General features: G+C 54.1%; 1 protein-coding gene across 4 annotated transcripts in view; it reads right to left on the minus strand.

Annotated features, from left to right (window-relative positions):
- Positions 1 to 27990, minus strand: part of DNMT3A (DNA methyltransferase 3 alpha) — a 103866-nt gene that overhangs the window by 25743 nt on the left and 50133 nt on the right. For all 4 annotated transcript variants that reach the window (XM_070428808.1, XM_070428806.1, XM_070428807.1 and 1 more), the window contains exons 4-6: positions 27284 to 27554; positions 20850 to 20893; positions 20311 to 20457 (exon numbers count right to left, since the gene is read on the minus strand). In XM_070428808.1, coding sequence (XP_070284909.1) covers positions 20311 to 20457; positions 20850 to 20893; positions 27284 to 27554 — 462 coding nt within the window. The remainder of the gene's footprint in view (positions 1 to 20310; positions 20458 to 20849; positions 20894 to 27283; positions 27555 to 27990) is intronic.

The following is a 27990-nucleotide window of genomic DNA, read 5'->3' on the forward strand; positions in this document are numbered from 1 at the left end:
AGCCCCTTCTCTTCTGAGTTGCTCCAACCTAAAAAGGCATTTAAATGGAAGGGTTTCTGTTAACCTTTTCTGACTATCAAGAATTCCAGGGATGCTCCCAAGCCTGTTAATGAACCCCCAGATCCCAGGATTCCAGGTTAAGAACCTTGGTCTTAAAAGCAATGGTCTACTCTCGTCGATTCATTTCATTCAATCCTCAAGTCTTTGTTTCTGGGCCAATCGGCTTCCTGTAACGATCCCTAAAACACTAATGATAGAAGTCCTAGTTCTTTCTCTGACTCAACAAATTCTAAAATGGGATCATTTATTCTTTGCCCACAAACAGCTGGGAGAATGAGGTGGAGGAATGCAGAGTAATTGCTCATACCACCCTAGCCCCGTTCTCACCTGGTACCTGGTGGACCTTTGTCCTCTCCTTCCTACTCTCAATTATCCACCACCACCTCCCCCACAAGGTGTGACTGGAGGAGGATTCTCCTCTAGAACCGGCAGCTGGGGCAGCCCACCCCAGGACCAGGCCCCTTCAGATGAGCAACATGACTAGCTGTTCTGCTCCCTTCCCTCTGCCTCCTCCAACTTCAGTCACGTTGACTGATCTAGACCAGGCTGCTACCCTGAATGACCCAAAGACCCTGCTCACGGGTGACAGGGCCCCTCAACCAGAACAAGGTGTGTAGGCAGCAGAGGGCAGGAGGGAGAGAGGGGCCTTCTGAGGGAAGGAGCTGAAGTCACTTCCACAGCAAGCAGCAAGGGGTGGGCGGGTGCTGGGCTCCCCAGGTCTAGACTCGAGGAGAGTGGGTAGAGTCGTGCCTGACACCACCCTTCGTCCTCCCCCACAGCCCCTTTGTCTCTCTTCCCCACCCCCACCCCCCCACAGCCAGTTCCTGAACATTATTCTTCCTCCACAACTTCCCCCAGCTTGTCAGACGCTGCTGCTGACGGCTACGAAGCGCCCCCAACCCACTAGGTGCAGGAGAACACGCGCCCAAAACAGTTTTTGGCAGGCGGCGGCGGAGGAGGAAGGGGGCCTCCATGGTGACACCGCCAGCGGGGGCAGGGGAAGGAAGAAGGGGTGGGTTAGCAGCAGGAGGCAAGAGAAAAGGGGAAGAAGGGGCAGAGACGGTGGCTGGGTGGGGGAGGGGCCTCATTAGAGGAGTCTGCCCAAGGTAGTGAGGGAATGCCTTTTTCCCCCGTTCACTCCAACCCATCTCCCTGGGGCAAACAATAGGAGAAAGAAGGGTTAACTGAACCTTGGCATTTGGGCTAAAGGCTCCTACCCTCAGATCAGAACACCCCACTCCAGGGTGGCCTAGAGATTGGGCCTGATCAGGGAGATACTACACCCCCCCACCACCACCACCACCAATGTGGCCCCAGGAAGCCACTTTGCCTGGAGTTTTGTCCGGCCTGGAAAGCCACTGGTAAGTCCACTCTGGTGGAGCAGGGCCTCCCGGTCCAGATCTATCTCCTCCGGCAGCTGTCCCACTTCCACCCCCCTCCAGGCTGCTTCCTGTTCCAAAGGTCAGAGGTCTGGGCGCCCATGCGGACGCCCTGCTGGTGCAGCAGATACTGGGCTGTCCTGGGAGCCTCACCGGCCTGAGTCAGGCTGGCCCCCCCAGGCACCCGCTGAGGTCCCACACCCCGTGTCCAGGCTGCACCGCTCCCTCCATCCCAGCACCACTGCTTCCTGGCAGCCTGCCCGGTGGCTCCCAGGGACACGCAGGAGAGGAAACTATCCCTCTCACGAGGCTGCAAGGTTGGCAGGGCCCGAGGGCAGCCTGGTCCACCGGCCAGGAACACGGGTCAGCAAGGAAATGCCAACAGCCCATCTGCCAGGCAGCTCCGCAAAAGCGTGGCTCCCAGCCCACACCTCGGCTCCCCGCGCCCCGGCGAGGGCCTGCTCCCCAGCGCTCAGACCCCTGCCCCCGGCTCGCTGCAGGGCGGCTCTTCCTGGCCCCGGAACCGCCAGGTCCCGCCTGGGCGCAGCGAGGAGCGGGGCTGGGACCCCGGGAGAAGGAGCGGGTGGGACAGCAGTAAGTTAGCATCTCACAGCTCGGGCCGGGCAGGGGAGCCGGCGCGCGCGGGCCAAGGAGGCACACTTGTCGCTGCCCAGCCCAGGCTGCCGCGGCCCGGAGATCCTCCCCCCGGCCCTGCCGCCCTCCCGCCCCCGGCCTCCGTCCAGGAACCTACCCATAAGGCCAGGTGCAGCCCCTCCGCCGTCCGGCTCAGGTGTGATCCCCGGCCCGGGAGCTCCGTAAGTAGCTGCCCGCCTGGGGGGAGGGGAAGGGGGCGATGGGGCTGGGGGCGGAGGGGGCCAGAGGGAGGGGGAGGGGGGCGCTGGGGGGGAGGGCTTGAACATTTTCTTTGTCTAGAACTCCAGGTCACGTGGGGCCCGCTGGAGTGCTTGGTTGGCTGCGAGCGGGCCGGGGGAGGGGGCCGGCCCTCCGACGCTGGCAGTGGGCCAGCCCCTCTGCTCCCGGCCGAGGGGCGCGGGGGCCCGGGGGCGCGGCCGGGCCTCCGCGGGTTCCCAGGGCCGGCCCAGCCGGGCGGGAGGCGGTGCCCGCCCCTTCCTCCCGCCGGCCCTCCCCGCCCCCGCTCCCCGCCCCCGCTCCCCCAACTCCGCCGGAGCCCCGCTCGCGGCTGGGGGGCGAGGCGGGGAGCCCTCGGGCAGCGCTGCCGGGGAAGGGGGGCGGCCCGGGGGTGAGGTGGGCGCGCAGGCGAAAGGAGAGATGAGGTTCGGGACAGCCTGCGAACCAGGAGAAAGTTGTTCTAAGTGAGTCTCAGAAGCACACCAAAAAAAAAAGAAAGAGGAAAAAAAAGCTTACAGACGAGCGAAGCAGCCCAATAAGTTGTAGGGAAACTCCGAGCGCACAGCGATGGACGGAAGGCGCCCGCACCAACCGAGAGCGTCCCGAACGTGGCGGGTGGGGGTGGGGGCTCCCTTCACTCGGTGGGGGATGGAGGGGGGCGCCCTGAACAGCTGGCCGAGCAGTGCAGGCTCTGAAAACCTCTTCCTGGCCAAGTCACTGGGTCCCCTAGGTCTGCCTTGAATTTCTCCCTTTCTTGTGTGCAAGGTTGGGGCTGGGGGCCAGTTCAAAAGTAGAGTAGCCCCCCCTTATGCGGGGGCGGGACTTTGTCCAAGACAACACCCCTCCATCCCCCACCCCCGAAGGTGCCTGAAACCTTGGATACTACCCAATCCTATATATACTTGTTTTCCTATACGCACATACCTATGATGAAGTTATAAATTAGGCACAGTAAGGGATTAACAACTAATAAAATAGAGCAATTACAGCAATAGACTTGTGAATGTGGTCTCTGGGAAGATCGCTGGCATGGCTCAGTGGTTGAGCCTGGACCTATGAAGGAGGTGATGGTTCGATTCCCCGTCAGGGCACAGGCCCGGGTTGTGTGCTGGGTCCCCAGTGTGGGGCATGCAGGAGGCAGTCGATCAATGATTCTCTCTCATCATGGATGTTTCTATCTCTCTCTCTCCCCCTCTCCCTTCCTCTCTGAAATCAATAAAAACCTAATTTTTAAAAGAAATATCACTGTACTCACCCTTTTTCTTGTGAGGACATGAGATGATAAAATGCCTCCATAATGAAATGAAGTGAGGTGAATGACTAGGCGTCGTGACACAGTGTTAGGCGTCTACTGACCGTCTGACCATATATATGTCAGAAGGGGGATCATCTGCTGTGGGTAATCCTGGATCATGGAGCTATGACAATGTGGATGGTTGGGGAAATTTATTATTTTTGGACTGTGGTTGACCTTGGGTAACTGAAACATAGAAAACCAAGCCCCAGATGAGGGGAGAACTACTGTACAGTAATTCCTCCCTTCTCACCCATCTGCAGCTCAAAACTACATCCTCTTCTTTGGGAGCTTCTAGCTGGAGCCTCAAGGTACAGCCTAAGCCATTTCAAGCTCCCCCTTCTCAGCAGAGGCCCCAGGAGGACAGACACGTGAGGTACTGACAGATTCAGCTAGACTTGGACAGACAGGAGAAAGCCATTGAAAAGCAAACATCTGTAAAGGTGACTGTCATAAGTACCAAGCTCAATGGGCCAGGGTGGCTTAGAAGCCAACAGAAACTGGGTCGTCTGGATGATAAGTGAGGTCAGAAAGGTCCGTGCAGAGCACAGGTGGGATCTGAAGGAGGAATCAGATTTGGAATGAGCTAGGATAGGTGGAGAATAAGAGATGGTAGTCGGGAGGGGGGAAACTTGTCCACCTTCCACCTCCAACCGGACTAAAGCTAAAAGGTGCAGAGAACGATGCCAACAGCTAGATCCCATAGCAGTGAAGAGTCCCTGCAGCTTTTCTGACAAGAGGAGATGGGTGGGTAGTTTGGGAAGGTTAGTCTGGTTTCCATTTGCAAGACAAATAAATCTGAAAGAGAAGAGGAGCTGAAGATGAATGCTCCCCGGGGAGGCTGTCTGGCCAGTGGCACTTGTCAGAAGATCTGGACTTGGAATATGGTTCCATCAGGACCTCAAACAAGCCACTTGGCCCCAAGAAGCCTGTTTTCTTATTTGCAAATTAGGCGTGACGACACCTGCCCTCCCAGGCCCTGGAATACCAGCATCTCTTAAGGATCACCTCATGCCCTGGATGCCTGGCTTCCAGCCACCGTCAGCGGGGACATACCGGCTGGAACCGGTGCTGCTATGAGGTCAAGAGATCTGCTGTGAAGGAGAGCCCACCATCTCCTGGGGCTCAGCACCGTTCTGAGCAAGCGAGCCCTGAACAGGGAGGAGGACTCCAAATCGCAGTGCCTTCTCCAAATAATTCTTGGGGAGTACAGACTTCCCTCTCCCAACCCCGCTGAGACCCAGAATCCATGCAGCAAAGAGGAGCCGTTCGACAAAACACAGACCCTTCTCTCAACCATCTTTCAACTCAGTCAAAGTATCTACGTAGTACACTTTCCCAGGAGATTCCCCAAGCAGAGATGAGCAGCCCTGAATTCAAACCTCTTGCCTGCTCCCACCCTTTATGGGATGTAATATGACTTGCTTAGCTGCTTCTCTCACTGCTGCCTCCTCAGCATCCAGGCCCTGTCAACAGGCCACTTTAGACCTCACCCTAGGCCTCCTCTCAAAATGAAGTCTGAATTCTGGCTTGGCCGGCTCTTTTTAATAACACTACCTCATCTATGGCATCTCCCTTTCCATTATTACATGGCTAACCCCCTTCGCTTCTACACTCCGTTGGTATTGGGGCTGCTTCATCCAGGACTCAGAGTGCCAGAACAGACACAGTCTTCAGTTTCACTTTCTCTTGGCTAACTTAACAAGTAGCCTCCCTCCAGCTGCCAAACTTCCTCATTCTCATTCTTTAAAATTAAGCTCACATCTTACGTCTTCTACACAACTCCCATCTTTAGCAAAAGGAAGCCCAAACTCAAAGGTGTCCCCTCGCAACCGAGGGTACCGTCCCTCTCCGGTAGCTATGGGGCAGAAAAGGTTACCCTCTTCTATTCTATCAGAGATGTGTGCCTCTGCTCAGAGGGCAGACAGACCCCAAAGCAGAAAAGATGCCAAGATCTAGGGCAAGGGGGGCTTTGGTAAAAGGTCAGGAAAAACCCAGGGCAGCCTTCAAGGATCCTCAGGTCACATTTGTCCTCCACCTTCCAGTGTAACCCTCTCAGGGTGACTACTGGGGTAGATCTTTTGATTGAGATAAAGATAGACAACCTAAAAAAAGCAGGGCCATGTAAAGCAGCCAAGTTCTTGAAAATGTCATAGAAAGTATGTTGAAAGGAGGAACTCCTAGAGGAAAAGAAGATCTGGTGGATGTCAAGAGCGTAAAAGAAGTGTTGGAGAGGAAGCATCCAGCATGGTCCAAAAGAGGGTGACCTGAAAGAGAGGGCACATTTCCTGTTTGGCAGGCAGGGAGCGGTGACTCAACAGGCCTGCTGAAAATGGCTCTGAAGGACACCTGACTCTTCGCCCTGATCCTGTATTCATCAAGCAAACTTCTAACTTTAATTTTCCAGTGACTCTGATACCAGGAAGTTGCCAGAAACAGCAGGACAAAAGCAAACAAACAAACAAACAAACAAACACAGCAGGACAAGTACAGGGATCTGTGTGGCAAGGACACGTCCTGTAATACGTTGGTAAATTTAACATTCTTCTATATGTAACCCTCCCGCGTCTCTGAGGAGCATGATCATGGTAAGTGCCGTTAATTTGACTTTCCAGCTCACAGACCTGAGATGATACACAAGGCCATGATCCCCCGCCAAAGGGCAGTCATTTCCCCCAGTTCAGGTGGGAATGCCATGACTGCCTGACTGGTTTTAACTCCAAGTCCAGCGTTCAGTTCATGCTCTGTCATAAAATCCAGGGCTCACAGGATGTGGGCAGGTTATCTTACTTCCATCAAACCTGGCATTTACCACCTGGCTCCCCTTACTCAAAATCACAGAAGCCACAATCCCTAGGAAGCCATCTGCAAAGCCGCACATTGGGGAGACACAGTCTGTTTTCTGCACCACAAACATTCCTACTGACCTCAAGGCCAGGGAGACCTTATCCAGACAAAAGACCATGAGATAAATATGGATGTCTATTCTGATCCTGTCCTCCCACCTACAGCTGGACAGCCTCAGAGCTACACACTAGACCTCTGACTACCTCCTGACTACGTCAACAGTCTGTATGGCACTCAAGGCCCCCACAATCCACAGCACTTACGTCATGCGTCATGCTCCCCACACTCTGTCTGCCTACTTACTATTCCCCAAATATGTGGGGGTTTTGTGCCTTTGCTCATACTCTCCTTGCTCCTCCCCTTCAACTCCCACCAGCCCAAATCCTACTTATCCTTCTGGCCCACTTCACCATTACCTCCACCATGAACATTTCTCTAGACCTGAACTGTCCAATAAGGTAGAAATAATTCAGTTCCTCATCTGTACCAGCCACATTCCAAGGATCCAGAGCCACTTGGGGACGGGGGCTCCTGAAGATGGCACAGGTTTTAGGACATTTCTATCACTGCAGCAAGTCCCTCTGGACAGTGCTGCTCTGGCCCTCACCCTCATGTTCCCCCTCCTCCTCCTCCGTGCTCCCACAGCACTTTGTAATGCCCTCTTTGCACCTGCCAATCTTTGCCTGTGCTAAGGTGATTGTGTACTCATCTTTCTCCTCCACTAGATTAAAAATTCCTAGAGGACAGGGACTGGGTCTTACTCAGCTCCATGAGGAAGTGGTGTGGACAGCACTCCTTGCACGCTTAGAGCAGTGGTTGCCAACCCGAGATCCGAAAGGTTGGCGACCGCTGCTGTAGAGGACTAAAACAGTCTATGCTGACTGAAACCCACCTTGTCTCATCCAGAATCCACCGGCCAAGTTCCTGCCGGGGGACAGATACTTTCCATAGCAAAATTCTAAAGGGGCTAAGAGATCCAGGTCTAGGGCTCCCCAAAGAGGAGGGAACCTTTGTTTTCCTATTCCCCTGCAGTCCACATGGAGGCTGCAAGCAAATGACCAAGACTGAGCTGCTCCTGGTGAAGCTAAAAATAGCCATGGAGCCAACAAGGAGTTAGCAGGACTTGTTGCTAAGGAGACCAGTGTGGCAGAGAGAGCCACCAAGCAGGGAGAAAATATCAGACCTGCACCCAGAGAACAGAGGCCATGGAGGGGGGGCGGGCACTCGAAGTTGATAGGGGTCCAAGGCTCCCACCTGGAGATGGCCTGACTTCTGGCAGCTCCTGACTAATGCTCTAAGTGGGGCAAATGTTTCCTCTGTCCCTCAGTAACCCATCTCCATGGAAACCACCATGACTGGGGTGAAGTACCAGCCCCTGGAAGGAAGGCCTCTGCCTAGAGCTGGTTGTTATGGCAACATCCCCCCTTTCTGTCACTCTTTCTCTCTGCTGGCTTCTCCTGTGGGGAAAGGTGGGGGCCTGGTCTGGGCTTAGCCAGCATGACCAGGGACACCTGCTTTCTGACAAGAGTCACCTGCAAGGGGCTCTTTAGAAGCTCCTGGGACCCAGAGAGGCCAGTCCCTCCTCGGCATAGGGCAGAGCTTCCTCTTCTTCCCACGAGGCTTCACAGGTCGTCTTGTGAAGCATCCCAAACTCACTCAGGTTTAAATGTATCAGGATCACCCAAGGAGGTTTGTAAAAATACAGATTCCTGGGCTCTCTAAGGTGATCGGCAGCTTGGGTAGGGCCTAGGGATCTATTAAAACCTCCCTAGGGAATCCCAATACTGGCCAGGTGTGGAGACCACTACTGGCCTGGCTGAGGAAACTGAGGCCTAGGGGGATTGAGCCGCCCCCCCCCCCCCGCCAAGGGGCAGAGCCATTAACTGAAGAGGAAGTGGTCTGGGGAGAGGAGGCGCCCTCTGTGCACAAGCCCAAGGTGAGGCCCCATCTCCTGGGCCTTTCCCTCCTGCTTCCCCTTCAAGCCAGAACATGCTGTTGCCTTGACACTGGATTGTGATTTAAAACTGAGCCTTTCGACAAGCTGTCCCCTATGGCAGAAAGTGGAAGGTGGAGAGAGGGGCTGGGCAGTCTGGTTCCCAGAGTGTATAGAATGGTGGCAGCCCAGGCAGATGATTTGGGCTGAAAGAGAAATCCATCCTCTTTCGGAGGGAAAGCAAAAGGGTCACCATGGCAACCTGCAGTGTGCTAGCCTGGCTGGGCTCCTTGCCATCACCCAGGAGAGGTGCAGCATTTAGGCAAACACCATGGGGCAGGGGGGCCCCACCCACCTTGCCAGTGGAGTTTTAGAACCTGAAGAGGCTATGCCCTACCTTGGAGCGCACCCCTGAGCCTGCCTGAAACACCTGAACTCCAGGGTCCAGGAGCACTGGGCAGCACGAGCACCTGAAACCGCCCGGCTGGGCGAGGACACTGAGGAGGTGGAGGACAGGGTGGGGGAGACGGGCCTCCACCTTCCTGTTACTCTCAGCCTAGCTGTGTGCCCAAGAGGCATCCCACATGGAACCAGCCCTCATTCAAGACAGCATGCAATTGGGTAGTAAATTATGTGCTCGAGATGCTTTCTCTGCATCTGGAAGGAAAGCTGGGGAGGCCAGGATCAGCAAAGGCAGTGAGACCCAGGGGAGGGAGCCGGTAAACAAGGGATGGTGCAACCTCCCAGGTCTCTCAGGCAGGAATGGCCAGATCTCATATCTGCAATTGCATCTGCTCCCCGAAGGATGAGCAGCACAGGCCTGTTCCATAGGGGGAGGCTTCTCCGCAAACCCCACTCTGCCTGCACTTTCACAGCCCGGAGCTGCGGGGTGGGCACCGGTCCACCTGTGAGTGAGGAGGTGCAGGCTGGGCAGGGAGTGGGGTAGGGGAGAGGGTGGGGGTGCTGCAGATCCCCAGACCTCACTTGCTTCTGACCAGGAAAATCAACAGAAGCAGTGGCTGCGAGGCCCCAGACTGCTCAGGGCAGGGGTCCTCAAACTTTTTAAACAGGGGGCCAGTTCACTGTCCCTCAGACCGTTGGAGGGCTGGACTATAGTTTAAAAAAAAAACTATGAACAAATTCCTATGCACACTGCACATATCTTATTTTGAAGTAAAAAAACAAAACGGGAACAAATACAGTATTTGTATTTGCATGTGGCCCGCGGGCCATAGTTTGAGGACCCCTGGCTCAGGGTATGGCCGCTGATGACAAAACCTTCAATAAGTGCCTAGCCTCTTTGGATCAGCTAATGGGACCACAAATATCTGCTGAGTATTACAGATAAGATCAAAGGAAGTCAGTGAGAGGTGGAAAGAACCTTATGACAAGCTTGCTTGAGGACACGTCTCTAGGAGAGAAGTGATAATTTCATACCTTCAGGGGGAGGGGAGATGCCGGTCAAAAGGAACCCTGCAAACCCCACCAATGGCCCCCGGGCTGCTCTCTCCTCCCCTCCTCCACCCTGTCGCCTGGCTCCAGGGGTCAAAGGGAGGGGCTCAGGGACCACCATTCAGATGCAGGCCTGCAGACCCTCTCAAGTTTCAGGGTCCAAAGAGAAGACTCAGGAGGCGCTCAGCCCAGGAGCATTGTGGTAAATAAACTAGGCTGGAAACAGCGGGCACGCCTATCATCTCCATCCCAAAGGAAAAATTTGAATTCCTGTACCAGGTCTTTTCCGGCCTTCTGCCCCACCCATGTTTGGACTGGTCCCCCAGGTCTGCCTGCCTTAGAGCCTGTCCTTCCTCGACTCAGCACCGAACCTTAGATTCGATCACCTGGAGAAACACCTGGGCCAGGGCCCTTCACCACGTTCCAGACCTGAGCACTACAGAGCAGGGCCCAGGCCGGGGCAATGACAAACCTCCCAGAGGATCCCAGCGTGCAGCGAGAGCCCCGCTGTGGGTGACGGGGTGGGGGGGTGGGGGGGGTGCTGGTTGGTAGCTGATACAGTAATTGCATCTTTGGGGGACTCCTTTCTGTGCCAAATTTGGCGGACTTCAAATCATCCAAAGCGTAAGTGTTCTCAAACTTTCACAGCAATCGTCTGCACGGGGCAGAGCTACCTTTCCTGGCTACAAAAATCAGATTTCTCAGGTCCCACCCACGGATTCTGCCCCCACTGGTTCAGACTGGGGCCTGGGAGTGCACCTTTTAACTCACTGCCCAGTGCGATGGAGCAAGACACAAACCCACCCTGTAAGAAACACTGAATTCTGAGAGGATCTTCGGGATGTATAAGACATGTCCAACTCAATTTCAGTTTTGTTGATTTTTTTTTTTTGCCCCACAAAGTTGCCTTTCAAACAGCATCTAGGTTCAAAAATACAGAAGCGACTGAACTGCTTTATTCCTATTTTTACTTAATCCACCTGAGTTGGAAGTGAAAATATTTATACTGCCCATCCTTGACTAAAGATGAATGGGCAAGAGTCATATATGCAGCTGTGAAGGATATGAAAGAATGGCAAGTGGGAAAAGTGGTGAAATTCACACACACACACACACACACTCAGTTGTCAGGGAGGGTATAAACTGAGAGGTGAGGGACGAGGACGGCCACATAGACTTGGTGGGGGGGGGGGGGGGGTTAGAAGGGCTCCACCGATAGGTGGAAAGGGGAGCTTTAGTTCCCCAACTCCTTTTGGAGTCTCTTCTGGTTGCCAGCTGCTCCCAGACACCCCAAGTGTCTGTCCCTCCTGTCCTGCTCCTCCCAATGCGGGCGGCTCTCCTGCTTCAGCAGTTCCCTCCCTGCACTCAAGCCCGTACTTGCCCTCCACGTCCATGACTCCTTTTGAGCTGCCTGCTCACCCTCTCCCCATGGACAGCTGACCTGCTGGCTTCTCAACATGTCCAAAACCCAACTCAAAGCCCACCCCCCCTTCTAAGAGAACATCTTCATGATGTTGAGGTAGGCAGAGAATTCTTATAGATACACACACACACACACACACACACACACTAACCAATAAAAGGGGGGAAAGGGTAAATTGGATTTTATTAAAATTAAAAGCTTTGGCTCATCAAAATACATCCGAAAGAGAATGAACAGTCTGTGTCACCTTCCTGTCCCAAACCTGCTTTTCCTCCGTGGTTCTCCAGTTCAGGTAATGATACCCTCCCCCACTCCACAAATACCAGGCAGGTTTCTCCCCTTTCCTTCAACCAGAGACAAGTTCTACCACTTCTATCAAGCCTGATTCCCATTACCTGGACCCTCAAAGCCAAATGCAATGCCCTCCTAACTGGTCCTACTTCAAACATCCCCTCTCTGGGCCCCTTACAGCGCGGGCCAGGGTTATCTTCCTATTATACACACTCTGTGCTCTCACATTCCAGCTCCCTACTGCACAATGAAGCCTAAATTTCTCACTATGACATGGCGACCTTTGACAATCTGACCATCCTTCCTTTGTAGTTTTATCTCTTCTTATATTTCCTCCCCAACTCCCACAACCCTAGTTACCAGGTCTCTTGCTGTTCCCTAAACAACCCAGAAGTTTCATGCCTCCTTCTATTTGTCCTCAGTGGTTCCTTTCCCTGAAATGCCTTCCTCATTTATTCCTATTGGAATTCTCAAAGGACACCTCCTCCAGGAAGCTTTCCAGGAGTTCCCCCAGAAGTTCTCTGGCCTCTGACGGTGCGGCTCATGGCGAACATTCTGAACTACTCCCACCTCCTCCACTAGGCAATGTGTGCCTCTAGCACAGCATCCAGCATCTCCTCCAGAGCCAGCACCGTGCTGTATTTAGTAAACACTGAATTCAAGTCTGTTAAATCCTTCATCTCATGCATTGGCTCCTTATAGAGTCAGAGTCCAGCCTACCACTCAATGCATGAACACCCCAGGGACCTCCCTGACAAATGGTCTGGGTTTTGAAAGCAGAGAAAACATTACCATTATATCTTTTCCATTGTCTGCCTCCTAGAAAGCGCTATGAGAATGCTTCTAAAAGTTGAACTAGCTCTAAGCGGTTTGGCTCAGTGGATAGAGCGTAGGCCTGTGGACTGAAGGGTCCCGGGTTCGATTCTGGCCAAGGGCACATGCCTGGATTGCAGGCTCTGTCCCCAGTGGGGGGCGTGCAGGAGGCAGCCAATCAGTGATTTCTTTCTCATCACTGATGTTTCTATCTCTCTCTCCTCCCTTCCTCTCTGAAATCAATTAAAAAAATATATATATATCTATCTAAATATGCAAGAAATCTTGAGGTGCTCTAGACTCCAAACTCCAAACTCCAGTTCTGTCCACGCGACCTCTTCACAAGGATCTCCACGTGGCTCTTACCACCTTACCTCGGGGAATCTTAGTTTCCTAATAGTAAGGTAAGGGATAAATACAGTTCTTACAGTCATTCCGGATCATCTGTCAAATGACAAAGAATTATACAATTTAATGATGCGTTTGATGGCGAGGGAGAACAATCCACGAATGGGGGGAGTACAGGGCCTCACAAGCAGTGGAACATTCTTCCCCAGGGATTTCGGGGGCGTTAGAAGAGGCAATACGGAACCAGGGCAGGATTGACTGGGAGGTCCGGGATTTCCTTATAAGGCCAGCGGGTCTTGGAGTAAGGTGAGCCGCGTAAAGCTGAGTTGGAGGGCTGTGATTGGTGTATGTTAGGTTTCCTCGTCAGGTGTTCCCCGTAAGTGATTGTGACGCGGCGGGCCACTGGGGCGGCCTCCATTTCGTGGGTCCCGAAATATAAATGAACTGGATCACAGTTTAGGATTATGGTGAGAAGGCAGTGCTCTTGGCACAGTGCCTGGCATGTGCTAGGTGCTCAGTGACGGCCGTCCCCTTTGGCCCAGTTCAGGCTTGGCTGTGGCCGGCGGCCGGATCCTGGATGAGTTACTACCACCCTCCCCCGCCACTTGTTTACTCACCACCAAAAAATGGGGGTTGTTCTAAGAGCTTTTCTCTTAGATGAAGTGATCACTCCAGTGTGCAAACAGCCCATCCACTTAAGAGACAATGGGAGCCTCACTGATGACAATTTCACAGGCGTCGGAAAGAAGGGCCAGCAGCCCTGCCAGCGCTGCTGATTGCAGGCTGTCACTGGAGCACCTCTGAAACGTGTGCGGCCTGTGGGGTGAAGTGCCCTGGACTGTCATGCCTGCTCCAAACGGCACCTTCTCTTTGAAGGCGGATGCTGTTTTTGAGGCCGTGCTATACTAGTTCAGGTTTCCATTAGTTTGTATGTGGCGAGTGAGTGAAGAATGTCCGCCAGTCAGAACACCCTAAAGCTGCTACTTTACATATTTTGCTAATAATCTGGTTTTAGTCCTTAATGGTCTACTTTGTGCTGCCATGTCTCATGTCTCCTATATACGAAAGCCCAGGATATCACACTTAATTCATCTATTCCCGAAGCCCCCAGCACAATGCCCCCTACTCAGTAGGCGGGTGGTGGTGGCTTATTAAATGGAATATAGCGCAGCAGGCGCTGACCCGCTGGACATTCCCAGGCTGTTCTTCCCAGGGCAGACAGGAAGCACAGTCTGTTGAGACTGCAGGGCTATAAAGCCAGAGGAAGCAACATTTGCTCAGCTCACAGAAGCAACAGCGCAAATGGCCAATAAACATATGAAAAGATGTCTAGCCTCACTTATTATCTGGGAAATGCCAATTAAAATCATAACAAGATGCCATTTCCCACCCATTAGATTAGCAAAATATTGACGTTGGCAAAGGTGGGAGTCTTCTCACACCCAGTTTATAGGAGCATAAATTGGTGCTGCCCTTTTGGGAGGGCAATCTGGCAGATTCTGTAAAATGCAAAAAGCACGTTCCCGTGGACCCAGCATTTCCCTTTCTAGAGAAGCACAGATGCACAAAGAGGCACAACCCAGGATGTTTACTGTTGCAATGGTTACGCAGTAAAATATTGTAAACAACACAAATGCCCAGGAAGAGAATGGTTAAATAAAACCACGGTAATCCATATGGTGGAATAGAACAGTAATTACGTGACTAGACTGCCCAGACTTATTATAAGTGAAAAACCAAGCTGTAAAATGAAACTACGGTGTGGTTCCGCTTTAAAAAAGGGGGGGGGGGGGGGCAACAACTGTGAAGCAAAAATTATGTATTTACATTCACACACCGATGAATAGAAAAAAACATGTCATATATACACCAAACTGATAGCATCAGGTACCAGTGATGGAGGAATGAGAATGGGAGGGGAGGGGTTTTTACAGTAAGGACGTATCTGTGTAAAACTTTAAAAATTTAAAATTATTTTTAAAAAGTATCAAGCTGCTATGATATGCTAGTCCTGTGCTAGGAGCTTTAAATGTTATGTATTACCTTGTGAACCCACACAACTCTGAGATTATTCATTCATTCAGCACATCTTTCCCTCGTCCCTCTGAAGGCCAGCCCTGGGGGCAGAGGTGTTCAGGGTGTCCGCACAGCACAAGCGTGGGCTAGGGAGAGGCAGGAACAAACGGTGAGGGCTGCTCTCCTGGAGGTGAGCCGTGCCTGGGAGAGCAGAGCACAGCCAAGTCTAGCCACAGTGGTTACGTGACGCATAAGGCCCCACAGCTGGAAAGAGACTGGGTCCGCATTGGAACTCGCCTCCAAAGGCACCCTTCCCTTCAGGAATGTGAAGGATTCTGCTGGGCGGGAGGGAAGGGGAGGCTGGGTCTGAATGTTGGGGGAGGGGAAGGGAGAAGAGACTATATTTGGGTCACGTATTATTTGTTATCATCACTCCTTAATTTGTATTAAGCATCTCATATGTGTAAGGATGCATGAGTTCCTCCCTTCAGGTTGGGAGCTAGGAAAGAGAACAGTTCCTAGATCCGCAGGACATGGTATCTTGCCTTGAAATAATTTAGAATCGTGTTGGGGTGCAGACGTCACTGGGAGAGCAGTAACATCACCGGGCTATAGCTGCGTCCTAACGCCCTAAGTGGACGAATGGAGTCCACAGCCCCTCCCTCTGGCTGGATGGCCGGTCCAGCGGCTCGGCTAGGCCTCTGCTTGCAGTGCTGAGGACCAATGAAGTTATCCGTGCGAGAAGCCCTTCCTAAACCCTAAGCACTCCCGTGGGGCCTTTTGTTCTGATAATTAGCAGGAAGGGGATCCTAGGACTTGCCTTCCTTTGGGAGGAGGAATTGCTTCACCTTTGCCCTCCCCACTGCTGGGGTCTGGCCAGTTCTCCCAGGCCAGGGAAGGCTCTCCCGGCTCAGCACAGCAAAGGCCCAGTGGGAACAGCAGGAGCGCAGGGTGAAGAGTGGAGGCAGCACCTTACCTGTGGGAGCCTGCCCACACAGGTCCCCTAGCCCCACACTATTCTCCAGTACACCTGCCAGCACCTCGGGACACCAAGGGCCGACCTCCCTGAGAAAGTGTCCCACATTCACCAACCTCCCAACTGCTTAGCAGCCAATAAGTATTCCTTGAGCCTATTCTCTCTGCCCAGTACTAGGTTGGGTACAATGGGATAAGACATGATTAACACATAAAAAATAGTGCAAAACTACTCTATGACAACTGGCTGCTACATCCAACAGTATTATCAGTGAGGGCTACAGGGCTGCAGAGAAGGGAAGAGGTCACTGTAGACTAGAGAAATCCTGGAGAGCTTCCTGGAGGAGGCAGCAGCTCTTCAACTCAACCCTGAAGAATGTATAGGAAAGCACAGCATGAAGAAAGGCAAGGAGGAGGGAAGAAGCCTGGCAAACATAAAGGGGAGACTGGTCTCTCATATTAGAGAATGGTGGTGAAGTGGGGTGGGGTGGTTGTGGAGATCACAGTGAGGGCTGAAGCCTAGAGAAACACCCAGAGGATTTCTGACGTGAAAGGGGAGACAATAGGGAGCCACTGTGTATTCTATAGCAGGGCCTGGTCATGATTAAAGCAGTTTGATCCTTAAAAGGATTAGTAAAGAGGTGCAAAGAATAAGAGCTGAGACAGACAGAAGACAGACAATAGCGTTCCTGCCCCAATAAGAATTCCCACTGCAGTCTCGGGGAAGGAAGAAATGCCCCGTTTTCCTCATCCACGTATTTTAAATTTCATTTATTTTGTGATATTCCATGTCTTCTTTAAAAAAAAAATTTTTTGGGGGCAGGAGAGTCTGGGGAGGTAGGTAATCAGATGGGCAGAAAAGTAAAGAGTAGCCCTCACTTAATAATTGTGGACTAACGGACAAGGGTGGTCACTGGAAAAGGAAACTGAGCAGAGGAAGAAGGCCGCAGAGGAAAGGGGCAGGTGCAGACCAGAGTCTGGAGGGAGCCCCACAGTAGGGCACACAAGCCCCAGCCCCTTCCAGCTGCTCTCAGCCCCCGAGTCCCTGTGTCCCTCCGCCACAACCTTCCCTTCTTGTGCCTTGGAACCTGCAAGCTGTACACCTCTTACTGCAATGCCCTCCCCGCTCCCCTAAATCCCAGTGCCTCCCTTAAAAGCCAAAAGCCACCGCCTGCTGCTGGATGACGACCCCAGGCAGAGTAAGTCTAAGTCCCGTGGGGCGTTGCTCTCCTGAGGTACCCCGAACCCTCATCCTATCCTGGGACAACTAAGAGTCCTCTAGGCTTCCAAGCAGCCCTGGTATCTTGCACAGCACTCAGATGTGGGGGGCTCTGGGAGTGAGCTCAAAAACTGTGCTCTGCAGGGGCTTGTGAAGAGCAGGTGAGGAAATGCTGGCTGGACCTTCAGGTGACACAGCGGGAGGGGAGAGGTCTTTTTGGGGAGGAGGGCAAGGCAAAGGATCTATGGCAGCACAGAAGCGGGAAGGGGCTCAAGACAGGCGGAGGTTGGGGGCAGAGATCTTGGGGTGCCGCAGCTGAGGGACAGAGGAGGACGCTGAGGAGGTGCAGCCGAGAAACTGGGAAAGAACCTCAGGGACACGGGCAGGAAGGCCTCCAGAGGCAGTTTCAGAAGAAAGGGTCAAATGCCAGAGAACCACTAGAGATGGGAGGGAGGAAGGATTCACCCTGGGTAAGTAAGCCGCTTAGAAATCGGGGCTGATGGGGACAGTGACTACTCTTCAGTCTGAGGGGAGCTTGGGAATCTGGAACGATACCTGTCTCCCCAACATCCTGTTACCTGCAGCCCCCAGAGGGTAAGTGTGGTCTTCGGCCCCGCCCCACGTGGCAGTGGGAACCTGAATGCTAACCCCATCCCACCCTATTCCCTGCCTGAGCTTGTGGCCAGCGTACAACTCCGCACCCTGGACTCCCCGCCTGAAAATGAGGGGATCGCCAATTCCGACGCTTGTATGAGAAGTCATGCGATTGTTTTCAGACGTCTCTGGTTATATCCTATGAATAGAACAATTTTACTTGCAGAAATGTAGTTTGTAGATCTCTATATCTCAAGTTGCACAGATCTAAAATATTTTAAATTAAATCAACTTTTGGAGTTTTTCCTGTTAATATCATTGGTTACCTATACTGGCTGGGTTTAAGCTTTTCTAGAAAGCTTCTGATGACTGTGGAAGCTGGGTGATAGAAGCTCATGGGGGTTCAGTATACTACTCTCTCTGCTTCTGTGGGGGTTAGAAAAGGTTCATGATAAACAAGTCTTTAAATTTTAGTAGAAAAAAAAACACAAAAAAATTTAGTAGAAAACTTAAAATTGAGAAAATGTATCTATTATCTTAACCTTTCCAGCAAGTTGAGAAAAGATCTCTTTTATTGCAATGGAAGGCCTTCAGGGGAGCACAGTTTGAGGACTGTAGAATTTCTAGAAGCTTTCTTAGGTCTAAAAGTCCTAAGTCTAGCTTCCAGCTCCAAGGCTAAGGAAGGGCAGAAAAAGCACCACGCATACATAACTAGGGGTTAAAAAGCAAAGCCCCGCCCACGGTCCCAGGGAGCCCGGAGTGGGGCAATTGACCCCACGGGTAGAACAGCCCAGTTCCCAATTTCCATCCCAAAGATCACACGTAATGCTCAGCGGCAAGTCCCTCTCTCCTCCTAGACTTGGACTGGCTGCCCCTTTCTAGGCTCTTCCGGGGAAAATAATCTTTTCCTTCCTGGATCCTGAAAGAACTGGAAACAATCAAGTCGCCAAACCCCCACCCTGTTTTGACTTTCTCTAGAGTCTAGAGCAGTGGTTCTCAACCTTCTGGCCCTTTAAACACAGTTCCTCATGTTGTGACCCAACCATAAAATTATTTTCGTTGCTACTTCATAACTGTAATGTTGCTACTGTTATGAATCGTCATGTAAATATCTGATATGCAGGATGGTCTTAGGCGACCCCTGTGAAAGGGTCGTTCGACCGCCAAAGGGTTGAGAACCGCTGGTCTAGAGCAAACCCTGGAACGATGTACTGAGGATCAGGCCTTCCTCTGTGGGCCTGGGGTACAGACCGTGAGAGTGAAGGCGAAATGCCAGAGGTGGTGGCAGTTCACAGCCTTTCACGTTTCCCTGCCTTCCTCTGCTCATCACACACGCGGGAGAGCAGCCACACCCACTGCCCTTCCCTGGGCCTCTCCCTCCCTCCGCTCACTGCTGCCCTCCGAGAGCTGGCTCCCACCCGCCACACGACCCCCACCGAAGCTTCTCTCAGAAAAGTCACCAGCTCCCTCCAGTTCGTCAGACGCAATGGGCATGAATCAACGAATTCAGCTTCCGCAGGGCAGGTGGCCACTCTCCCCGGAAAACCTTCCCTCCGAGACCCACACTCTCCCCTTGGCTTCCTCCCAGGCCGCTGCTCTGTCCCCACCCGCCACCCTTCTCTAGAGGACCATAAATGCAGGGGTTCCTGCAGCCCAGACCTCCCTCTGCCCAGGCCCCGGCACCTCAGTATTTCAACAGGAACTCCTGATTCCCAAACCTGCTCCTCCCTAGTCTTCCCCGCCAGAGGACAAGGTACAACAGTCACAGCACTCAGGCAGGACCCCTGGGGGTTGTCTTTGAGTCCTTCCATTCGCTCCTGCAGCTTCCCATCCATCAGCACAGGCTACTGGTTCCATCTCCATCTCCAACATCCATCCCGGATCCGTCTCCCCTGCTGCCCTGAGTCCACTTCAAATCTCTCCTCTGCACAGAGACCTTCAGTGGCATCCAGTGTGCTCAGATTCAACCAGCTTTTGGAGGCCCTGACGACTGGACCCCCTGCTCTCTCTCAGCCTCAACTGGCCCCACTCTCTCCCTTACTCATTTCACTCTGGACATCCTGGTCTTTCATTTGGCCAAACAAGTCAGGGCCTTGTCTGTGCTGTTTATCTGCCTAGGACAGCGGTTCTCAACCTGTGGGTCGCGACCCCTTTGGGGGGTCGAACGACCCTTTCACAGGGGTCGCCTAAGACCATCGGAAAACACATATATAATTACATATTGTTTTGTGATTAATCACTATGCTTTAATTATGTTTAATTTGTAACAATGAAATTGGGGGTCACCACAACATGAAGAACTGTATTAACGGGTCTCGGGAATAGGAAGGTTGAGAACCACTGGCCTAGAACATTCTCTCCCACCCGGATCCCCACAGAACCAGCTCTTCCATTCCTTTAGGTCTCAACTTAAATGTCACTTCCTCCAAGAAGCCTCTCCTGATTACCCCACCCAGAGCAGGCCTCAGTTATCCTCTATTTCGGCCCGTTTACTTGTTTTCTGTCCGTCTCCCCATCAGAATGTCAACTCCACCAGGACAGGAATTATATATGCAGAGCCTAGTATACTGCTTGATACCGGGTAAGCATAAGCATTCAATAAACATTGTTGAAAGAACAAAGGAACTAGTTACTACCTAAGGATTAAGCAGTCCCCTCAAAGTACCAGAGATTAATCTGAAGGGGAAACTGAGGCTCAGCCAGGGCACGACAACAGCCACAGGGGGTGGCTGAAGCTAACTTCCAGTTTTCCAATAATGTGGGACCAGTTGGGGCACAGACCAGAAGGCTCCTCACCTCCCTTTTCCAGCGTGCCAGCCACTCGTCCCGCTTGCGCTTGCTGATGTAGTAGGGGTCCCCCGCCTGGAAGGTGAGCCGCGGCATGGGCCGCTGGCGGAGGCTGGACTCCCAGCCCAAGCCACCCCGGAGCCGGCCCCGGGAGCCCTAGGACAGAGAGACAAGAGAGAGACAGCCTGGCATTAAGACGGGCACTGACAGCCCCACTGCAGGGCTTGTCCCAGAGCAGGGGACACTGAGGAGGCACTCACCTCAACAGAACACAGGAGCTCTGACTCCTGGCCTGTGCCCTGGGTGGGCTGGGGACTGAGGGACTGGGGTGGGGGGACACATGGGCATAAACCAGGAGGGGAGGGGGGCTAGGTGGCTGCCTTGGGGGACTTCCAACCTCCACACCTACTCCCTCTCCTCCTCAGGGAGGGATGTGCATAGAAGGGGCCACGGCCACCTCGGGCCCCACACACACACTCGCCACGCTTGGCTTTCTCCTCCTGGAATCGGGATCCACAGAGCCCCTGGGGGTTGAGGAAAACACTTGCCTCCATTTTCATAGTTTCGATGTTGGTCTCCTTCTGTTCTTTGCCTGTGAAGAGGGAAGAGCAAAGGGGCTGTGGGCAGAGTTACAGGAGTGGCTCAGAGGCTCCACCTGGCGCCTGGGGTGCCTGCCGTGGGGACAGGAGTCCTCCACCCGTTTAGTGGTTCCTGTGTCAAACCTGACGGCCCACCCTGTGCCTGGCACCACGCTGGACCCGAGGACTCAGGGCATGGCCGGAGCGGAGCCGGGCCTGGGCCAGACAACAAAAGCAGGGCTGTGGCTTCTCGCCCACGGACTGTCCGAGGCACACAGAGGGGGCCATCTAGAAACGCCCCACTCGGTTCCTCCCAGCCAACAGAGCTCCCTTCGGGAGGAGGGGGCAGACTGCACAGCCTCCCTTGGCCCTGGAATGGAACAGCTGCCTCTGTGCGCGGGGCCCTGGGCAGGGGAGCAGTGGGGTACGGGGCCACTGGAGCAAGACTGTGGCGAAGCGACTTCATTTCTATGAGACTCAGTTTCCTCATCCGGGGACTATAAAGAGGCTGGAGATCATTTCTAAGGTTTTCCCACAGTTCTCAGTATTACGGTTGTTATTAATATGTGCCTCCACACCCCATTCCCCTCCCCATTCTCAGGTTCCTGAGCTCAGCCTTTATTCAATGAGATCTCTGTAACCGTTACGCTCCTGGCCTGTTTCCTCACTGAATGAAGGTGGACATCCCTTCTAGAAGCGTTAGGTTATTGGGGACATTAAATGTCTAAGCAGGGCTTGGCATATAGCAGGTGCTCCATAAGGGTTAGTTTTGTTCCCCTCCCCTAAGGCAGCAGTTCCCTGGAATTCCTCACCCGGATCCTGACTCCAGTTCCTGGGGGCGGCTCCCCTGGGGGCAGAGCCCAGCAGGGCTGTCTTGGGGAGAGCCTACCCTCGCCCTGCCCTGCTCCTGGCCCCACCCAGAACATCCCTGCCCTCCTCCCCTGGCCCTCCCCTCCCAGGTGCCAGGCCCCTGGCCCAGCACCACCGGTAGGGGCCCTGGCAGTGGCGTTGGGTTAATGATGCCTTCCCGGGCTTCCCACAGGAGGGCAGGGGGAGCAGCCCTCCTCTGAGTTGGGCCGCAGAACGCCTTTCCCTGGAGCCAAGAGTACCGAGTGTGGGCCCAAAGGCAGGAAGGTCACCCAGGCTGGCTCGTGGTGGCTGGGTGGTGGGGGCGGGGAGAGGGCAGCCGCGGAGGGGGACACACAAAGAGCCCCAAACGGAAAAAACAGCCCCTACTGCGGGTCCTGAAGCGGAAACCAGCCACAGCACTGACGGCCTCGAATCCTCAGCCCCCAGAGGATGTTTCTTTCCCTCCCTCTCACCAGAGAAGACGTGGGACATCTGTCTGCGTCTGCCCCTGGCCGGCGCCGGGGCCGGGCCAGTTCTGGGTGACAGCGGTCCCAGAGCCCCGCGGGAGGGGGATGGCAGGGCCAGCACCTGCAGGAACGAGGGGCGCCCCGCAAGCGTGGACACCGAGGACCACACGGGGGGCCGCCCCACCCGCAGAGCTGGCGGCGGAGGGCGGAGGGGCGAGAGGGAGGAAGCGCGTAAGTCCGCCGTCGATGGCGGGGGCGTGCCTGGTGCGCGCATGGACCCGTGGACGCTTTGTACGCGAAGGGCTTTTGAGGTTTGTCTCACCCGGGCTTTCTCTCTCTTCCAACGTGTCTCCTCCTTTTGACCCTCTCGTCTCACCACTGCATGCTCCCCAACATTCCCTCCGGCCTCCCAGAGCGGGGCTCCCCATCCTGCCAGCCGGGCCCTCCTCCCCCGAAGTCCCTCCTCCTCCTCCCAAGTCCTCCGCCCGCCCTCTCCAACCTGCACAGTTTGCCCGGCGAGGCCTTGCGCCGCCAGAAGGGGGCGCCCGCCCTCGGATCTGATGCACCCTTAGGACCTCAAACAGTTTCCTACCCGGGACCCTCCGTGACGTTTGATCTACGGAAAATCATTTATTCATTCAAATGAAAGGAAGAAAAGTATTGCAAGGACGGTGGAGTTAATCCTCCGGCGCCTAGGTTTTGCCGGTGGGGAAACAGGCCTGGGGAGTGGCATGGCTTACTGCCAGGGCTGAGAAGGCAGCTCACTTTATACTGCACCATCTTCCCAGATGTTCCCCTCCCGTAATCCCCGGCCCCATGGGCCCCATGCTCCCCAGACAGAATTCCTCTTCCTTACATAGTTTCTAACTGCCTTCTTCCTGGATTTTCTCCCTGGCGGACTGCGCATGCCCAACTGAGGGATACCACGCACACTTGAGCAAGCAAAACAACACACTGGGCTACCTCAGAATGCTGCACTTGTCCGGGGTCAAGGAGGGTCAGCCGCTCTCTCAACACTCCCTCCGAGTCCATCTGCTCCTGGCCCAGACCCCGGGTCACAGGCTGGGCCAGGTGGCCGCGTGCCTTCCCGGGTGGCCCTGGCAGGCTTGGACGTGACCCTAGGCCTAGGGCATCTCAGGTCCTAGAGGCAGTGGTGGCCAGGGTGCTCCTAACACTAATCTGTTGGCCTGGGGACTGTACTCAGCAGGGGGCCACCCCCAATTCCCTTTCAAATGAACCTGAATCTCCATCACAGAGGGCGGTCACCAGCTGACACTGAGAGTTCAGTCTGAGGAGAGGGGAGCTCTGTGCTGACCGAAGCTGGTCCTTTCCTAGCTGCATCATCCTGGGTCGGTAACTGAACCCTCCGAACCCTCCATCTCCCCATCTGAAAGTGGGGATAGCCTGCTGGGTGGCTCCGCTGGTTGGAGCATCATCCAGTGCACCCAAAGGTGGTGGGTTCGATTCCGGCCAGGCACACACCCAGAGTGTGGCTTAACATCCCATGGGGGTGCATACGATCAATGCTTCTCTCTCACATTGATGTTTGTTGTTGTTTCCTCTCTCCTTCTCCCTTCCTCTCTCTCAAATAAATAAAACAAACAAACATATCCTCGGGTGAGGATTTAAAAAAACACGGTGGGGGTGGGATAAAAGAGTCTTCCTTGCAGGATCACGAAGATGAAAGAGTACATCCAGAGCAGGGCTTCTCAAACTGGAATATGCATTGAAATCAGGAGGCTCTCTTTAACACATGGGTTCTGATTCAATCGGTCTAGGGCAGTGGTCGGCAAACTGCGGCTCGAGAGCCACATGCGGCTCTTTGGCCCCTTGAGCGTGGCTCTTCCACAAAATACCACGTGCGGGCGCGCACGTACAGTGCGATTGAAACTTCGTGGCCCATGCGTAGAAGTCGGTATTTTGTGGAAGAGCCACACTCAAGGGGCCAAAGAGCCGCATGTGGCTCGAGAGCCGCAGTTTGCTGACCACTGGTCTAGGGTGGGGCCTTCGAGTCCGAATCCCTCTCTTCTCAGGTAATGCCAGGTGATGGGTGGACCACTTGGAGGGGTGAGGAGATGGCACACTCAACACATGAGTCAAAGAAAGCCACTCTGGCACCGTCACTGTTATTACTGTTAGCATCACGGCATTAGCGCTGGGAGTGCAGGTGCCTTCTTCAGGCCACCACCTGTGTGTCCACGTGGCTCATGTCCTGATTATGCATCATCTCCCCTGTTCCTCCTTCTTTCTCCTGGCTGTTCTCTCAGGATCTGGGGCTCCCACGGTGCATACTGGAGGGTGCCCAGGCCATAGGAATGCTACCGGAGAGCCCCCCATTTCTCCTGTATGGGACCTAATGAGAGGGGTTCCAGGAGAGACAGATGGGGTCCCTGAAGAGAGACCTGGCATGAGGGGACCTGAAAGAAGGCCACAGCCCAGTCCCTTCCTTGCTGGGGCCTTAGTCTCCTTTCTCCTCAGAACCCAGCAACTGAGTACGTATTCTATGTGGCTGACGCTAGAACAGTGGTCAAGCCCCGAGGAGGCCACTGCCCACCCCTCTAGGTAGCACCTCACCAGGCTCACTCTCAGGCAATGCACAGTGGCCTTCAAGGATCCCACCAGCTCTGACCCCTGCCAGCACCTCCCCTGCCTGGGCTGCTGCAGCCACACAGGAGTGCTCTGAGGCCGGATTCTGGAGCTCAAGGGAATGAGCGTTTTTGCCCACCATGCTCAGCACGAAGATTCGGAAAAGATCTCACTGCAGAAGTCGCCCTTGAGCATCTCCCCCCTTTTCCCTCACGTTCCTGGCACTTGTCCACCTCCATCCAATTCTGCTACCACCTCGCTCAGGAGAGCCACCCCCTCCCCGCTCTGTCTGCAGCATTTGCAGCAGCTCCTAAGCACTCATCCTGCCTCTGGCCCCTTTGTTCATTCCAGTCCAGGATCCAGGTGGCACACTGGTCTTTCCAAAATGTACAGCCCATCATGTCCGCCCCTGGAAGGGTGGCCCTGCCTGCTCCCTCCTCATCTCACACCCTTCTCCCTCGCTCTTTCCACACCGGCCTGTGGGTTTCTGTCAGGCCCCCCAGTGCCCTGCTCCCTCCCACCTGAGAGCCCTAGTCCTGTTCTCACTCCCTCCCTGCACACCCCTCACCTGGTGAACCCCTCAGCTTTAGGTGTAACAGCCCAGGCTGGGTTCCTCTGTTATAGTTCCCCACAGAACCCTGTTCATTTCCTCTTGGAGAACTTATCTGTTTAATCACACCCTTTTCAGTGCGGATTTCTCATGAATGTCTGTCTCTTCAGAGGACTGTGAGGTCCTTAAGGGCAAGAAGCAGGTTTTTTGTTCATGAGGATTTTCCCAGATCCTGGCACAGACCAGAGGGGTGTTTAATAAATACCTGTTGACTGACTGAGGAAGGAGCTCCTGAAATCAAATAGAAAGGGAGGTAGGGAAATCCCAAACCAAAGCAAACTCTCAAGGTGAAAAGCAGCCAGAAAGGACTGCGTGGGCCCTGGGCAGCAGCTGGGTGCCAGTGATGGAGGGGTCCCAGGAACCTGGGAGTCAGCCAGGATCTGCCCCCCGGGGACCGGCACACGTGGTGGGAAAGGCGGACAGGTTCTGTCCTGCACACCTGGCCTTTTTAACAGGAGGATGGGGGCTACTCCCTTTCCTCCTCTGTTTTACTCCACTTGGGCCCCTTGAACACGCCCACCAGGTGTCAGGACACAGCCCAGGAGGCACTCGGGTGAGGCCAGGAGCCCTAGACAGGTCAGGGCCCGGGCCTCCCAGCCACACTGCAGAATAGAGGGGAGAGTGGATGGGCACACCGACTCTGAAGCCAGAGACCAGGACAGATTAAAGCCTGGACCTCCCACTTACAGGTGTGGTGTTTCTGATCCAGTCGCTTCATCTTGGTAAGCCTCAATCTTTTCCACCTTAAATTGGGGATAATAATTCCTCTTGAAGAAGATTGTTTGGGGGAGTAAAACACTAACCACGGAGCACCTCAGAAAACGCTGTGCGCATAGCGGGAGCATCACAGACATCAGCTGAGTAATAAACGCACGGAAGACTCTTTAGTAAAGCTGAGGTCTCTTCTAGAGATGCTCTCAGCCCGGCATGAATGCGAGGTTTGGATCCGTGCAGAATGAGTTATGCCAATTAATCAATTTACTCATTCCATCATACACACTTGGAAGGAAGACTTTTTAAAATTAAAATGCACATATGCAAAGCAACCTGGCAGGGCCCTGGGAGGATCAAATGTGATAATGTATGAGAAAGCGCCTTGTAAACTGTGAAGCCCTGTACAAATGCGAGTTGTGCTCATTACTGACATGTTTACAGCTCGGTTGGCCCTGAAATCGCTGGCTTAACCTGAAAGAGAAAAGTGGGCAACTTTCCAGGGCTCCAGGGCTAGACCAAGAAGTCCTCAGAGGAAGAAGAGGCCTGGACTGGGCAGTGCCCCAGCCACCTGCCCCTCCCCCACCTGTCACAACCACAGTTTAGTCCAGTCATCTAAACTCTGGTGGCCTCAGGACATCTGTGCTGGGAAGGCTCGCTGGGCTTTTAATGCCCGCAGGGCATCTGCTGCCCTTGGGCACCCATGCCAGGGGGCTACAAACACAGCAATCCCCAAAACTGACGTCTCATGGGCGAGCAAGCAGGCCAGGTGGGGCTGAGGGAAACAGGTGCACAAACAGCCTGATTTGGGGGGGGGGTGTGTCTAGGGAGGAAGGAGGACAGTCATCACCCCAGTCCAGCAAATGTTGGCATTCTGCAACCCACTGTTGCCAGGTCTAGCTTTTTTATTTTCTCACAAGAAGCCAAAACTCCAGATTTTTATGTGAAATATCTTGATTTTTAAATATTGGCAACTAATTTTTAAAAAATGTTGAAAATACTACATGGGCCAAATAAAACCTGTGTGCAGGCTGCACCCAGCCAGTAGCCTGCAGGGCGCACCTGGGCAAGGAGACCTTCAGCTACCATGTCCAGCCCACGCCTCCAGGGACCTGCTGGGCCCCAAGTCTCCAACTTTCAGGTGAGCCCCAAAGAGGCGGCCCCTTGAGCCAGGGACTCACCTTCTTCTGTGGGGGCTCCTCGGCCGTCCTTGGGGGTGCAGCAGCCATTCTCCACGGCTCGGGAGGCTTCGGGCGGGGTCTCGGCTGCACCCTCTCCCTCTGCCGGGGCCCCGCCCTTCTGTCCTCCAGCAGGGCTCCCCTCCTCCGGCTGGGGCTCACTCCGCTTCTCCAAGTCCCCATTGGGTAACAGCTCTGAGGGGCCCGAGTCCTGGGCCATGGATGGGGACTTGGAGGTCACCGCAGGGTCCTTCGGCGTGTCACTGCTCTCCACCTGGTCATGGAGAAGCACAGAGAGGGTTAGACCCGTGGAATTCTCGTGGAGACTCTGAAATTCTGGTGGGAACTCTGTCTGTCCAGATAATTTTGTTCGCATAAACGTTCACGCAGTTTTGCACGACGCTCATACGTTCACAATTTTGCTCTGTTTCAAGGGGTTTACGGGCTTGACCTCCTGAAGTCAAGGGACCTATGGACTCCAGCTTAAGAAACGGGAGAAGAATCCAGCTGGTTCCACAGCCCAAGCTGCACCCCACACATACACTCACTGAGGTGACATAGCCTTCCCTCCCCCGAGCCTTCTGCAGCCTCACGACATCCCTCCTTTGAAACAGGACCCCTCCTCCGAAGACCAGCCTGGGCTGATCAGACTTCTGTGCCAGAGCCCTCCCAGCTCTCCCCGGGGTCTCTAAACCCAGTGACTAGCTGCC

The sequence above is a fragment of the Myotis yumanensis genome, unplaced genomic scaffold (assembly GCF_028538775.1).
Source record: "Myotis yumanensis isolate MYYU_CA2020_CCGP unplaced genomic scaffold, mMyoYum1.0.hap1 SCAF_11, whole genome shotgun sequence".
NCBI lineage: Eukaryota > Metazoa > Chordata > Mammalia > Chiroptera > Vespertilionidae > Myotis > Myotis yumanensis.